Source organism: Gobius niger, assembly GCF_951799975.1.
Source record: "Gobius niger genome assembly, chromosome: 21".
Classification (NCBI taxonomy): Eukaryota; Metazoa; Chordata; class Actinopteri; order Gobiiformes; family Gobiidae; genus Gobius; species Gobius niger.
Window position 1 is genome coordinate 12672241 of NC_136872.1, and position 16646 is coordinate 12688886.

Genomic DNA, 16646 nt, shown 5'->3' on the forward strand with positions numbered 1-16646 from the left:
CCAGATTTCCACGTCAGGTCAAACGTGTCATCCTTAAAAGTCATTTGGAAAGAAAACTTTTGCTTCAACATTGTGCATTCTCATCCCGTGTGCCCTTAAGTATTTGTACCTGGCTTTGTTTAGGGATGGTGTATTTCGGGGATTTTAGGCACATTCTTCTAACCAGACTTTTTTTTTTTTTTTGCCTTTTCAACACTTTGTCCTCAGGGGCCACCGTATCAACTGCAGTGTTTACCGCTCTGATGGCAGGCACTGTTTAAATGTAGCAAGAAGTTGTTGTGTTTTTGCAGCCAAGCTAAGTGCACTTCCATTACCCACGGAGGACTGTGACAGGCATTTCAAACCGCATTGTCGGGGAGAATAAAAGTATTTTCTGGGGACAGCAGTATTTTATATAATGTCGGGAAAGGTGACACGAGGCCAACGAGCCAAAATTTCGAAGGACTGTTGCATGCACTTGAATCATAGTTCCCTCCAGCTCAGCCAGTGTGCTCCATTCCAAAAAATTCCAACATGCCCCTCTTATCATTCAGATCACACTTTACCAACACAAGTGTCGTCTCACCTCGGAGTCTCTTTTTAGTGGAAAAAGCAGTTTATCTGCTCACAGCCCATAATAATTGCCTTTCTAAAAGCCCTAAATGACAGATAATACCCCACACTTCACCATCTTTGTATCTCCGCGCCTAAAGTGGACCCTTTCCTCTCGAAATTATCAATGATACCTGCAGGTAAAGCCGTGAATAAGTGACACGGTTAACCCGAGCCTCTTATGAAACGGAGCTCTTAGATGCAAAATACCCAGAAGGGAACAGTGTCTTATCACAGCTTTTATTGTTTCCCTTGGGCTTGTGGGTAGGAGCGCCGCATCTGCATATAATAACACACGATGTAAGCTCAGGCGGATCATACAGGCACAAGAACAAATGGAAGCAGATGATGTCAAGCCGAGAAGATGGCAGTAATTTAGACGAAAGTGTCAGGTGCCCAAAAGCTGAATTAGACAGCTGGTTTTAGGGATGGATTTAGGTTCCGCGCCAGAATACAGTCTACGTGGAAATGCAGAGAAGAACTTTTTATATATAGGGAGAGAAGAGAGTCTCACAACTGTAGTTAGAAAGACAGCGTTTGACACATTAACAATCTGCAGCAAAATGTAATGTGTCAGATAAAACAACTAATTCAATATCGCTACTGGCGGGGGGGGCATTTACTAAGCGTTTGCTCCAACATGCCCACAAAATGGCTTTAATTAATAGCACATTTAGCAACTGTCTTGAGAAATGAGCCGGTCTATGTGTTTGGGAGCGCTGCAATACTTCAGTCAAGTGTTATATAGCCTACATCACCTACATTAGGCACTCAAAGCGCTTTACAGCAAGAGTGAAGTGTCTTGGTTTGGTTTTCTTTCTGTGGCCAACAAAAATTGTCTGATGAAGTCGGTCAAAGTAGCAGGTAAAATCACTGGTAAAAGACTCAGCTGCAAGACCTCTACAGCCAAAGGGTCGTATGTAAAGCCCAACACATAATGGAGTGTCCTGACTATCCACTTTTTAAGGAGTTTAAAATTTAATTCCCTGTACTGGAACCGTCGGGCCAGGGCATCTTTTATTCCAGAGGCTGTTGCTGAGATAAATGATCTTAGAAAGGAAGCAGCAACACCTCAGGCCTTGTCCGATTTCCTGCTGATTGGCTCTCAGCTTCAGAGCCGGACTGATGATCTTTGTCCTCAACACAATCGTTGTCTTGCTGTGTAGTACGCAAGAATGAGCTCGAATTCATGCCGTTTACCGAGCCCACCAGTTGAAAATGTTCATAATTTGGGAGTTTCTTAATATTTATAGTAATATTAGGTAAGGTAAAAAGGTGAATTAAGTAAAAAACTGGATTGTGGATTTAGTTGCATTTTTAATAAATCATTAAAGTTATTATGTTTGCTGAAATGAATCCTGGAATCCAATCATTTTCCTCTTGGTCGTGTTGCAAACAAACAACATCAATCTTCAACACTGTCCCCATTTCTTTTAAAGAGGCTTTGTTATCATATTCCCAACATCTTCACTGTCGGTAACAACATTTACAAACCACATTAGGACTAAACTGTTATGAAAGAAGATGATCCCCTTTTGTGCGTCAGTTTCCAGCTGGTAAACCGTAGTGCAATACTGCCATCTAGTGACCGAAGACAAGAATGCACCTTGAAAACAGCCATAACAAAAACACTGGAGAATGAAAATGTATACAGTCTCTTGTTGCCCAAATGAAAGTCAGTCCGTGGTCTTTTTGCTCGCTTTCATTAGGGCTTTGATCGCTCGTGCTCTCATCTCCAGCTCCAACAGTTCCAGTTGTTGAATCGAAGGCTGGCAAACCGCTCCCGTGGCTGGGACACTCTGGGCGGCTCCGGTGGCCTGCGTTTGGTCCACACTTGGCGCTGTGGGTCCCGCTGCTGAGAACGACAATATCTCGCTCACGCTCTTGTCAATGTCACTTTGAATGTCCTTCTTCGGTTCTTTGGGCAGGGGCACGACAGGGGGTTCTGGGACTGGCTCAGGTTTTACCGCCGCGTTTTCACTTGGGGCCTCTTTGTTCGAATCGACAGTGGTTTTCACCGTTTTTTCGTCTTTGGGTGCCTCTATGTCGCTGTCGTAAGTGTCCGCGTTTATGCTGAGGACGTCGCTTTCTTCACTTGAAACTCCGACTTCTGTAACAAAGACATGGAGACATTTTGCCTTATTTACTTACAAGTTACAGAATACGCATTTTCACAAGCCATTATATTGATATTACCTTTCGTGTCCTCATTTTTCATGGCATCTTTGAGGCAAGATGTTGAATCCACAATGTTATCTTGTCTAAATTTAAAAGAATAAATGTTAAAGTGCATTATAGACACTCAAATAAATCGCATAATCCACTTACTGGCTTTCCACAGTCTCCTCTGGGGTTTCTTTCGAAGATGTCTGCTCCTCACCTGGTCATAGATTAGTAAAAAATGGACATTTGCACACAGAGCTTTTTATGGCCTAATTCAGAAGAGGATTTACCTGTTAAAATCTGGAGGAGGTTTCTCTCAGATATTGATTCCAGTTGCTCCCAGCACAACTTTTTGATATCTTCTAAGCCACAATCCTGTAAAGAAAAATGTTTCATACACACACTTTACATATTTGTCTCATGTTAAGCCTACACTCAACTAATATTACACTGCCGTCCCGGAAAACAGTTCTCTAATTGGAGTGATTTAAAACTCTAGGCCATACATGATCGATTTTACTGTACCTTCAGTTCATCTGGCAGCATCTTGCGTAGTTTCCTCTCCCCCAGGACCTGGAAGCATTGCTGAAGCATCTCTCTCTTTTCGGAGACGTAGGCTGTGATCGGCTGGAACTGAACGGTGAGGTCGAGTCCTCCTTCTTCTATGTCACTGCCGATTCTGTCCAGCTCGGCGTCAGCGAGGTCATCTTTGGACTCCTGCTTTACCAGGCGAAGACACAAAAGGTTACACGTGGGGTATCCATGTAGCAAAATATAGTGCAGTCTGTCACCTACGCTTATGTATTTATTTATTTATTTGCATGCTCAGGTTTTTCTTAAACACAAATATAAAGGATAAAACGGTGCACGAATTATTTTCGAATCTACGAGGGAGAATCACACAAAACAAGCTTATACTTAGGGATATCGAGTCTGGAACTGTTTATTAGGAATATTGTGGATGTGTGAGTGTCAAATCAAAACTCTATAAATCGCCTCCCTTTCCGTTACTTTTAATGTATATATTTTATCTGTGTGAGCTTTAGAGATGGATATTTCCCCGAGACGAATCTGTAAACAAACAAACGAGACAGTCGTATCGAAAACAAAATCTCACCTCTAATGTAGTTTCGGTGCTTCTCCGCTTCCGGATTTCATGCTTTTCCTCCGCTGGAACATGTTTTCTTTTCTTATCCGAACTGCTCGACTTCTTTTTCAGCATTTTGAAGCTTTTTTCACTGGTGAAAGCCAGATATGTAAAATGTGTCGCGGTTATATGACGTCACACACGCGTCGCCTTCTTCGTGGGATAAGGTGGTCGTTTTGGTTTTTACTGCCCCCTGCTGTTCTCTTGGTTTCATCAAACGAAATCATGAAACAAAGTGTGTTGTTTATTTTATTCAATATATCGATATAAAATGTGTATAGTTGGAAATATGTTTTATATTTTCTTTTAACCGTCTTGCCCACAATTATTTTCTTCCAAATTTTCACATCCACTCCATCCTAAAGCCCCAACAGCATAACAATGAGTAAAATGAGGATTTTAAACCTTGTACAAGCTGTTGAAATTATCAAATAGTATAGGTAGGCCGATGCTATTTTCGGAAACAGACGTTAAGAGATTAAAGTCAACTAGTGTCACATTCTTGTTACCGCCTTTCTAGTGCCTTGAGTCAATCACCGATCACTTTGATTGATAGGCGTCACCTGACTTGGCATCAAAATGGTGACCACCGGAAGCAGCCGCTAATCACATGTCTAAAGATGACATAGGCCTAAGCTATGTCCATGAAAACATTCTGTTGCAAAACTATACAATACAATATTTGTCAGTGATGTTTAAAAACGGCTAAGTAAGAAGATAACACTTGTTTAGAGTATAATGATGATCACCCACATAGCCAAACAACCTTTATTGGTAAAAAACATAGGCCAATCCTTCAGCCAGAAGGCTACAAGTGATTTTGACTATTATAGCCTGGCCAGACATCTGAAAATGAGGTTATTTGCTGATTAATGCCTTTGTGAGTAAATATCAGATCAGGCAGACGTCAACATCAGAGACCCCACTGGCCATGCATAAACCTATTCAAAATGCATGAAATATCAGAAATTGCACAATACAGAATCCATGCATAAAGTCGATTACACAGTTGTGCTGAGCAGTAAAAAAAGAAAAGAAAAAAAGAACATTGTTGTAACCTCTTAAATTGTATGCATCATTTTACACTTCAAAGCCCTGCTCAGAATCCAAGTGACAGTCAATCACACCTCCTCACAAGCTTCACGCGGTCACGCCTTCACCTCTTTTCCATCTGCTTCTTCAAACACTGTATTATATTCATAATCTTTGATGCTTCAGATATGGCATCTGGGACAGAAGCGTCACAGTATCGGGCTTTCATGGAAATCAACGCATATCAAGTGCCTCACTGAAGATACATGGGGTCGCACATGTTTACACAATATTGTAACATATATAACCTATCCCTGTGTTCAAGACTCTTATCTAAGCTGTGGATTTTTGGAGAATTAAGTTGACATATGTGAAACAATCAAATGCATCTCCTGTAAGTACCTCGGTTTGGTCTTTCACAGTAACTTCAAGTGGAGTGACCACGTGGACTGTTTGTGTGGAAACTAGCTCAAAGGCTACACCTCCTGGGACGCCTATGGCTGTTTGGAGTCAGTGCTAGGATCATGTCTGTGTTCTATAACGCCATCTTGGAGAGCTGTCCAACATATGGCATTGCGGTTTGGTTCGGAGCGCTCTCTGCAAAAGACAAATCAAAAATATAGAGACTTGTTGCAATGAAAACAGTTGGATCTGCTGAGATTTCATCACTCCAAGTGGTTTATGAGAAGACAGTCTTGGCACTGTCCAGGAAGATCACCTGTGACCCACACCATGTGCTGCACGGAGAATACGAAGCGTTGCTGCCGGGAAGGCGATTCAGAGCCGTCAGGACAGTACAAACCGCTTGAAGAACTCCTTTGTCCCAACTTCTGTTTCACTTCTCAACCATATATAACTCTTTTAAGTAGGACGCTGCTTTGGGACACTTTTTAAACAAATGTAATGGAGACGCGCAGGTCTTCATGCACCTTTTCATCTGGACCACAGCCTCCCTGCCTTCAACTAGAAATGCCAATAGCATCATGGCAACAGCTGTTTACCTAATGCCTTGTTGTTATCCTGATGCCCTTCTTCATATTATTCTGCAGACATGGCAGACATCACCTTAACGTCAAGATGTGTTTTCTTTGCCACCTGTTCTTCCATGTGTGAATCAAGAGTGGCTTGTTAACCATCTTAGGGTTATTTTCCCTAATCATGTGTGTCCAAATCTCAAAGTGTATTGACCGGAGAGCTTACAGCCAATATACCGGTGTGAGACCTCATTTGAAAGCCTTAAAGACCTTCTCGTTTCTAAAACTATTTGTAAGATCTGTGTGGGTGAAACACAACTTACATCACATTTGCCGTTCCTAGTCATAATCCTAACCCCTGACCCTAAACCCAACCTCCTGATCGTGGGAGTTAAAAAGGCCAAAGGGTGGAGATGGCGCTGTTGGGGGGGATTGGAGAGCTGTGAACAGTATGGGTTAGCAAATCTTGTCTCAAAAACATCTGTTGCACTATATAACGTGCAATTACCTTTGCTCGTTGTTCTATGTACTATGTAAAATATCTAACTTAAAGTGTTAAACCTTACTTTATTTCATCTAGACTTCCTTATTCCAAGTGGCGTAGGCACCAGGAAGCTCTTTCTGTCTGAACATGCTTAAAGATGTGTACAAACATAGTAAGTGCCTCAGAAATCAGGACTGCCCAGCTCAGGTTATAAAGAAGTACTCTAATCATATTCATTAATAAACATCGGCGAAAAAATCCAATATATACATTTCTTGAAACTGGTTTGGATCAGGAGTCAGTCTATTTGTAGACTCCTTCACTTTGATAAACAGCCTGAGGTTTAAACACAGAACATGCCAATAAATGCATTGAGTTTAAGTGTTGATTAGGCCCTGGCACATACACCTTATCCACCTGTCGGTGAGGCGCAAAAATCTACAGGAAACGTGTGGGTGCAATAAGCACTGAGCCATGGGGGTTTGAGGCGCTACTGCTTTTTGTGTGAAAATAATTATTGCTTTGAAAATTGAAAATGTCACAAAAACTTCTGCTTCATTCACTGTAATTATGGCCTAATAATGATTCAGCGCTGCAACAAATGAGTATAATTGCAATCACATTACGTGGAGCTGAACACAGAGAGAAATGGATTGGGACTTGTGTGAGTGTTAAATGAAAAAAAAAAAAAAAAAGTAACAAATATTTATTATTCTGACATCTTTCATGAGGTTCATTTTAAACATTGCAGCTACGTGTTATGAAGCCACTGTCGGCCCCTCTCCGAAACGGAAGCAATTTCAGCCCAGTAAGTGGGATATCATAGCAGGACACAGTTGTGCCCATAGATTAAAGCTATTAAAGGGTTGAATGCAATCATGTTTTGCATGTAAATAGAGCCGTCTCAAATGGGTATATTTTCCCTTATGTGCTTGATAGACTTGTTTGTTCTCCCTTCCAACTTTTGAGAAGGTGGACACTGCACAAATGAATCACAGTTCATACACTTAACATATCTCAACATCCCCTCGACGGCCAAATTAAACACCATGATACTGGCCTCCCCAGCCAGTATTAGGTCAACTAAAGCAAGGACAGTAGAAAGGTGTGGACTCTCTGTAACCAACAGCACAATAAGCCGAATGCTCATCTCGACTGTGCATGTGCATGTGGATCTCTATGGTCACAATAATAAGAACAAAGATTTTGTTTACTGTCCACTTCCTTATTGACAAAAAAAAAGAAAAACAGAAGGATTCTATGTTTTTATTTTTCATTCCAGTTTAAATGTATTGAATGTCGGCCACAGTTTCAGAACCGGGACTTTGTTCAAGGGTCAGAAATGTTTTTCTCACATAGTTGGGAAAATTATGTGAACAAGGACTGGACGTCACTTTTGAAGCATCTCTAATGACCGTTCAGTTTTTTCAGTTTCTGTCTATCTCTGTGCCGCAGCCCTGGTTGTAAAAATAGACTTTAGGCTAATATTGTAACAAGCTCCACGGCAACGGCTACGGCCGCGGCTAACTATCAATGTTTGGTAGTCAAAAGATTCCATTTGACAAAACTGACCAACGCACAGATTGTTCCAAACTTGAATTTAAATGTGTGATGATCTGGTTCAAGGTTACATGCTTGATCTATTTAGCCACAAAGTTCATATCTTGCAAATGAAAACATAAAAAACTGCAAATTGTACAGTGGTTGTTTGGGTTTATTGAGTCCCTTGTCGCAATGAATGCTTCCAGATGCAGATAAAAATCATAGATCAATGACTGCATACTATGATAATTTGTTGTTTGAAATACTGTATACACAGCCCGATAGGAATTAATAGTACAACTACATCTAATGGGTTTAAAACACCCATCACTTAGTTCAACTCAAAACCTCCCCATTACCTGCTAGGCTGCGATTGCTGTTAAACTTCAACAACCATTGTTCCCAGTGACACGGAGGTTCTTTCTGAACCAAATTAAGGCCTGCATGTACTCTGTCAATACAGAATAATGGAAGCTTGTGGTGTCTATTAAAAGTCTGTGTGTCATCTCGCGCTGACGTCTGGAAGCAGTGGGCCATAACGTGATGTGGAGACATCCTGCATGAGAGGAGATGGACAGAGAAATAGTTGGTAAAAGTTTTGGGGAACTACAAAAAGTCAAGCAGAGTCATAGTTAAAATCAGTGGGTTTAGGCAATGTACAGGGAGCAGACATTTGGATTGACATGCATATTGGAAAGCAAAAGAATCCCCAGACCTAGAATACCAAAAAAAACACTGGATATATTGAAATAAAAATGTAAGAAAGTACATTTATTTAAATATTTGGAGCTTCTTGGTATGAAATCCCCAATAGTTTAGCACCTCTTAAACAGTCAGTATAAGAAACCCTCTCGCGGATCCATCCACAGAGCAGCTGAGCAGAACAACTGAAAATGACAAAGACACAACTCAAACACGACGCACAGATTTCAGGAAGACACCGGGTGACAGCAGCTCAGGAAATAGAGCCGTTTGTCCAATATCCGGAAGGTGTCCTCAGGCAAGGCACTGAACCCTCCCTCACCTACCACCCCCGTGTTTATGACACATGCAAAAGAACTTTATTTGTGAATGCTGCCTTACTTGTATTAGATGGATTTTTCACATGATGTATTAATCTATTAGTGTGCGCATGTGTTGCATTATAAACAAGACATTAAATCACCGTTACATTTCGGGTTAGTTTCCATTTGCATAAAAACTAACCAACAAACCATAGTCAAAATAACCTCCATGATGAATAGTCACACCTAGAGCATATTCATAAGCAAGACATTGTTATACAGTGATAAGCAACAGCTTTGAGCTTCGGTCTCAAAGCTGCCTCCTCCTCATCCATGTTGCATAACCATTTTTGACAAGAACTTTTCTGAGTGACAGAAACTCAACGCCTCAAAAGTAGCATGTGCCTTCACTTTTTGTGGCTTTAGATCCAACTTAGGCTCGTTTTAAGACTTCATCCCTCTCCTCGTGAGAACCAGTGCACTTTTCAGCTTCATCTCTCCATCCTTTGCTAAAAATCGTCAAGAGAATATCTGTCTTTGCCTTATATTCCGCACTTTAGGAAAAAAAAAAAAATCTTTTTCACAGTTGACGTACTTCACATAAACCAGTCAAACGATGTCAGTCATATTCATATTGCAGATGGAGCCTCGGCTGGGGATAAGCCTCTCACACTTCTTAGCCCGTATAAGCCCGAGAAATTGTTTGGTAAATAACAAGATAAAAAGTGCATTCCTTCTCAGGATGATAACGTGGGATGTGGGAAAAAATGGAGGGGGGGGAAGTTACGTGTTTCATCTGCACATCTCCAGATGGGAAGAGAAGTGCGCAACATGTGGGGAGAGTGAGAAAATCTTTCACTACAGCAGAGAATGTCAATAGCTTTTCAGAATTTCCTGACTATATCATTTTGCATTAGCGACACACTACAAGGCTATATATAGTTTTGTTTTTTAATATAAATATATGATTATTTTCTAAATTACGCCCTCATGTGAATTCAATGCATTATGTTACAGGTACAATGTTCATGCTAATAATAATAATAATAAAAAAATCATGCATGAACTGTATATAATAATCACCTTTCTACCCTAATAGGTAAAATTGATGAAGAGATAGGATAATGATAAAATTGCTTTATCTAAATTCTTAAAACAAGTAGCCCTAGGATGCAGCCTTGTGGAACCCCTTGGTTTACATTCATGAAGTTGTTTGTTTGTTTGGTTTTTATTACGTTTTTGTTTGTTTTACACAATCAAGCTAATCTACTGACTGTTTTTTTTTTTATAGATGAAAAAACATTTAATTGCTTTTATATTTAGAGTATAAACCAAGAAGTTTATAAGCACCGAGTAAGTTTGTGCGAAAAGGTAAAAGATGTCAAAAGTCATCCTCATCACCAAAGAGCAATGAACTTTGAAGCTTCCCTGGAAAGCAACCAAGAGCTGGAATCCCTGGAGTGGTGCCTGGGCTGCATCCGAGCTGACGGGAAACAGACGCCGGATAGTTGGATTTGGTCTTCCTTTCGCTTTTGATTCAGTAATTGAGGGCTAAAATTGGGAAGCAAACCGACAGGCAGCGGACCCCCGGGGCCCACCCCAGCACAAAAGGGTTGTGGCCCCATACGTTTCTCATTTAAGGGGGAACAGAAGCCGGAGGGATGAGTTCATTGTTATCAGCTTGCTCTGGGATTGTCTAAGGCTGTACTTACCAGCTGGCCCTCTGTCTGCGGGAGCCAGAGTCTGAGAGAACGGGCTGAGAACACGGCGATCAGTTCAGACAGGGCAGAGCAAGGGAGACGAGAAACTGGTTCAATGACTCAAACTTTTGCAAACACTAGACTAAACTAACTAAACTTTATATTTTGATCAATGTATCTACATATCTATCTTTCTGACTTTAACTGTGTTTCCCACATCTCGTCTGGAAGATGATTTAAAGCAGCACTATGTAACTTGTGAACCTTAATAAAGCCTTTTCTTTGTCCCTCTAGGGGTAATACAAGTGTTGATGGGATGATTGGGGGGTATTTCATCTCCCCCTGATATCCTTGGCCAGAAAACCATACTTGCAGCTTTCCCTGCTCCGACCCGGAGGCCCCAATACACACTAATGGAATCACGAAGAAGAAGCTAACAGGCTAACAGGCAAAGCTAGCTGCGGGCTAGCACCACTTAAACAGTATTTACACCCAAGTTTATCTCCATTGTGTAATTGGATGTACAATATCCCTCTCTCCCTTTGTCTTTTCTGTCAGCGTAGTATTTACTCTCACGGACAATTCATGAGTAAAAAAACGTAACATGCTACGGCACCTGCAGTGGCACTTATGGCCTCTAGAGGCATCAGTTACTTAGTTCTGCTTTAATCACGCATTCATTCTTTACACATTGTGTCTACAGACAGCACATAATATAGGGTACAGTGTTAAATATTTGTTTTGACGCTTGATATTTGATGGGTCTGTTTGTAATATAAATTATGCAAGCTTATTATACGGCTATTCACAACGTAAGTAGAACGCTCCAATGATTTGAATGGGATTTCCCAACGTTCTACCGGTCATTATTTTCTGATAAAGGACCTCTGAAAAAAATAATGACCGCTGCCAATGGCAACGGAGTTCGTCCTTTCATATCACTCCGCACGTACGTATAGCAGACACTATCTGTCCCTGTCACTGCGAGAGAAGTTGGGGGAATTGCTCGTGAAGTTAGCGTGAGTCTGACTTTCAACTTACCCAGAGATTCACCACCATTCCTCCAACTGCGCCTTCAACTAAGTAGCTAGGCTAGCTACTAGCCTTGCTGCTTCTAGCCTAGCAAAACGCTTCCGAGCAACGCGCAAACATTTGGGAACCTTCAACCTTGTCGGTGCTTATTTTCCCGATAATGACCAGCGTTCTATACATTATCCCTTACACATAACATGATATAGACGACGAGAGCAAAATGTATGCAATTATTTGGAAAAAAATTATACGTATTTTCTTCTTCCCTCTCCTTTTCAAGCTGTTTTGTATAAAAAAACGTATTTGATACCTATACCTGGTTTTGTATGACCAGGTGATTCTGAAAAATTGTACATAAATGTATAAATGTTAATGCTTGAATTACCTGAAACTAAAACAAACAGGGCAGGAAATGCTGTATCCTTCAAAAACTTGAAAATAGCTCTTGCATTAAAGGCAATATACCGTTTTTTCTTTTCCTTTTTGACAAAATAACTTAGCGAAATCCAAATTTTCAATATGATCAGGTAATTTCCCGTCACGGTTGTCAAATCTAATATATATCTCTTTTTTATTGGAGATTGACAGTTTGGGTTGACCGTACACAACATTATCACAAGGCATTTCCTTACCTGGTTCATCTGTACCCAGACTCAGCACTACGTCCATTATTTCATAGTGTATGTGTGTGTGTATGGCTGCGTGTGTGTGTGTGGCTGCGTGTGTGTGTGTGGCTGTGTGTGTGTGTGTGTGTGCGTGTGTGTGTGTGGCTATGGGGAGGGGGGTGGGGAGAGCAGTGTTGTCTGTTTGGAAGAGTGGGTGGTTGGGTGGGCGGGAACTGCTTTTAATCTGTAAAGCACTTTGTGTTACAACTCTGTATGAAAAGCGCTTTATAAATAAAGTTTTGATTGATTGATTGATTGAACACGATGCAGTCTGGTCACAACAGGATTGTTTTTATAACATACTATTATGGGGCAAAAAGAAAAACGTCAGGTATACGGCTTCTAAATAAGATATACAGCAAAACAACACCACCTTTGGCTTTAAAAGTTCATGTACAAACGTGGAAAAACAGAGACGCTAGTCCCATAATAACTAGCTGTTATCAACATGAATTATATGTCTTGGGAAACTCGCAGCTACAGCTTTTGCTTTTAGCTTCTGGATGTACTAAATTTATAATTATCTCTCTCTTTTTAAATTTAATTACTCATTTTTTATTCCATTCGGTGGATGGATGCTGGAGGTGAAAGCTGAACGGTTCTCATCAGTCACAATGTTTATACTCTATATCAAGTACTAATTTGCATATCACAAAAACAATTTCTTTGCACGATTATGCTCCACGTCAGCTACGGCGAAAGTCATACAGTATGTTCACCAGGGTAACTAGTCATTCAGCACTCAGCTTCTGATCCATTACGGAGTTTTAAATCCCTCACGTTCTTAAGCGCAGTGCTGATAGTAGAAGCGCAGTTTGGTGGATCTGGAGGTAGCTTTTGAAACGAACAAGTCTTTAAGCATGAGTGACAGCAGCCAGCCTTGACATATTAGTGCCATTTCAATCTGACAGAGGGATATTTACGGCCACATAAGCCCCTGGATTTAACCACGACTAATTTCAAAACAGCAATTCTCCCTTCTCACTCTCCTCCAAATCCTGCAAGTCTGATGACACCGACTAAACAGCACATTTAGCCATCAATAAGCAAAAACATCACTGCTGGTCCTTCAGTGTAAATGGATGCTGGATGCGTTGGGCCTCTCCATAGATGGTGCTGTTTCATTGCAGAACGAGAACGCAGGAAGTTTGCTGCCTAGAAACAACAGTGCGGATGGAGTGTGTGTGATGTCATGTTGAGAGGGACGTGGCCCGGTCCAGGGGTCCCACCTGTGGACAGTTAAGATGAATTTGGTCCAGATGAACAGGTCTGGAAAATAGAGCATCGCATAATAGCCGCAATTTATAAAGATGAGCCACGCATGGGTTATACTCAAGAGTACAGCACTGTGGCTTAAATCATAGACATTTAGAGATAGGTGTAAAATAATTGAATACTTTGATAGTGAATGTTCAGTGTTTGGCCTTAAAGACTGTTAAACATAAAATGTGCAACAACAGCCTATGAAAAAAAACACGCAACGCTAATTTTTCATTTGAAGCATTTTCTTAGTGCTGTTTGTTTTATAGCACTTAACTCCAAATAGAAGCAACCTTGAAGAAGCTGTGCATTTATTAAGACTCCTTATTTATCATGGCCTTATTTCCATGCACCATGCATATATATATAGAAGTAGTTTGCACTATGTAGGTCAAAGCGAAGGGGCAAACATCAGAGAAAAAAGGCCAGATGTTTGTGCATTACAGAGGCGTCCTTGAGTGAGGTACGAAAAAGTACAGTATGCATACATTTATATAAGAAGACAATAATGTATGGTTGTATCAAAAAATAACTTGCAAAAATGGTATTTATCTTTTTTTAAAATTGCTGGCATTGACTATTTTACAATACAAATAGTTCATAGGAACATGTTGTTCTTGAACATCTAAAGACAGCAAAAACTAATCATCTAATCGACAGCTGATTGACAGTGGCCTTTTTATGCACTCGTAATCAATGCTCAAGAAGATAACAGTAAAAACACGGCCCCAGAGACGCATGTTTATGTGAAGAAACCGGCAAGTCAATGTTTAAGCTGCTCAAGACGTTATCATGCTACCGGTTAGCATTTAGCTTCAACAGCTCAGCTCTGACTCCAAGAGAAAGCCCTGAACCTGATTGATGATGGTTGCTAACCGGTAGCATGCTAACATCTTGTGCAGCTTAAACACTGACTAGGACTGAGACTATGTTAACATGACAAACTATAAAAATCACAGAGAAAGGTTTTCTGTTTCCTCTTTGATGTGTTCATTTAGCCTGAGAAGTGAAGCAGATCTTTAGTAAATCCTGCTGTAGCTCGACAGACAGTGTCTGTGCCACATTTGCTGGTTATATCACATAAACGTGCGTCTCTGGGGCCATGTTTTAACTGTTATCTTCTTGAGCAATGATTACAATTGCAAAAAAATGCCACTGTCAGTCAGTGTAGAGATATGGTTACCTAACTACTTTGGTATTCAAAGTGGCCGCCGGTACTATGCATGTTGTCATTGGAAGCATATGTATTCCTGGATTTTGTTTTATTATTTTTACAGACAAGGAAAGAGATCCAGTAAAGTAAATTGTTACTTGTGATTCGAGTTCATTCAACTTTCCAAACACATTTTTTTCACAGCTTGCAGGGTCACTTTTCAGGGTCACTGTCACAGAAATGTTAGAAAACTAGCCTCCATGTTGTTACAAATGTTGCTCCCCTCGCAAAAACAAGTCAAGTACTGTCTGGCTTATAGAAAATGTACCCACTTCACAATGTGTCTGGATTTTCAACCACGAAGCCAGGAAAAGTAAAGAATCTGTTCTTGACTGTAGGGTTTGTCAAAATGCACATCAACTGACTTGCCCATTCAAATTCACAGCACATAACACTTGTGCAGACGGTTGTATGCACTTCCACCTTTAACAGGAAAAAAAAATGTTACTGATGAAGAATGAGTGGTGCTTGTTCCGCACTGCCTTAGACACACCGCCGCGCACCGTCAATCACACAACTACTTTGAGGCCTTGAGTGAGCCGCCCCAAGACCGATTATACACGACAATGATCATTTCATAAAAGCTCTTTGCAGTAAATTTGACAAAGCATTTCATCTGGCCTTTTGCGACTTTGCGCCCAATCATAACTGCTGCGAAAGTGCAACACACAATGTGTCAACTACCCTTTTAACTATTGATGTTCCCGTGTCATTGCCTGGGCTCCATCTATCACGGGCTAGTACCTGCCTCCTCTCTCTCCACCGCGCACCTGTACCGCTTTACAAATGAGGTCCCACGGTGCGTCCCGTCTATCCGGCCGACATCAGCGCTTTTGCTCCATTCCTCACAGTCGACCCCAAAGAGTTGCAAAAGCTCAATATCCACAGCACATCGGCCCGATCGATAGCTCTGGGAAGGATATGAATGCATGATTATTGGGGCTACCATGGGGGGGGGGGGGGGGGGGGGATGAGGAGGGCATGGTAAAACTTATGGACATTTTGTAGTTCCAGATTTGGTTGAGAAAGTCAAGGAAAGTTTGTATTTAAAACAAAAAAATGGGTCTGGTAATGCAAGGATACATTTCTGTGTCTGTTTCAGATTTGTCTCTTTGTATCCACATGGTTGCACACCGTTGAGCTATAAGCCACCAGGGGTGTTGGGTGGTAGGTATGGGGTAAAGGTACCCAAGGCCCAGTGCAGGAAGGGCCCTCAATGAGCCATTAGTGACAGTCGACTGATCAAGAAACTGGCTTCTGCTGCTGAAACATTGCCACAGGCACATTTTAAAACTGGTCAAGTAGAGAATGAATTTCCCTACAGGCACAATTATGTCCACTAGTCTACTCACGATTAAACAAAAACTCCAAATTCCCAGTTTGCCTGGGATGGACAAATCCTCCTTGGAGTGAGATGTGAAGGGGTCAACACTGACCTTAGGATATCCTGCTGCGATACGTGCCCACATGCTGAAAGACTAAGAATTCAGTGACCAATTTGGACGGCCATTAGAGCAACAGCAAGGTGTAAAATGCAGATGTCTTTGGTGTGAAAACGGTTCTGGCAGGCACACGCCCCGAAGGCTCTTCCTGTGTTACCCTGACATCTCTCTCACTCACACCAACACCAAGTATGATGCCAGATCTACTGATGCATCCTCCAGGACTTTCTACTGGGACCAAATCCACATCGCAGCTACGCGTTTGATGCACTATATATTTTCTTCTTCCCAACCCACGTCGGTTCTGCCTCTCGCTGGACATTTACGGGGAGAAAGATTCTGTACAAACTTGAACTGGCTAAACTTAGTACATCAGTTTTGAGCAATGGCTATGTGG

At 41.3% G+C, this 16646-nt stretch overlaps 1 protein-coding gene across 2 annotated transcripts in view; it reads right to left on the bottom strand.

The window, feature by feature from the left end:
• Positions 1–1823: 1823 nt before the first annotated feature.
• Positions 1824–16646, bottom strand: part of caap1 (caspase activity and apoptosis inhibitor 1) — a 228911-nt gene continuing 214088 nt past the window's right edge. Inside the window, exons 2-7 of one of the 2 annotated variants that reach the window (XM_079580405.1) lie at positions 3872–3990; positions 3280–3474; positions 3045–3129; positions 2920–2971; positions 2788–2852; positions 1824–2701 (exon numbers count right to left, since the gene is read on the bottom strand). In XM_079580405.1, coding sequence (XP_079436531.1) covers positions 2268–2701; positions 2788–2852; positions 2920–2971; positions 3045–3129; positions 3280–3474; positions 3872–3976 — 936 coding nt within the window. In that variant the 5' untranslated portion in view covers positions 3977–3990 and the 3' untranslated portion in view covers positions 1824–2267. The remainder of the gene's footprint in view (positions 2702–2787; positions 2853–2919; positions 2972–3044; positions 3130–3279; positions 3475–3871; positions 3991–16646) is intronic. The other variant, XM_079580406.1, reaches the window with a different exon arrangement.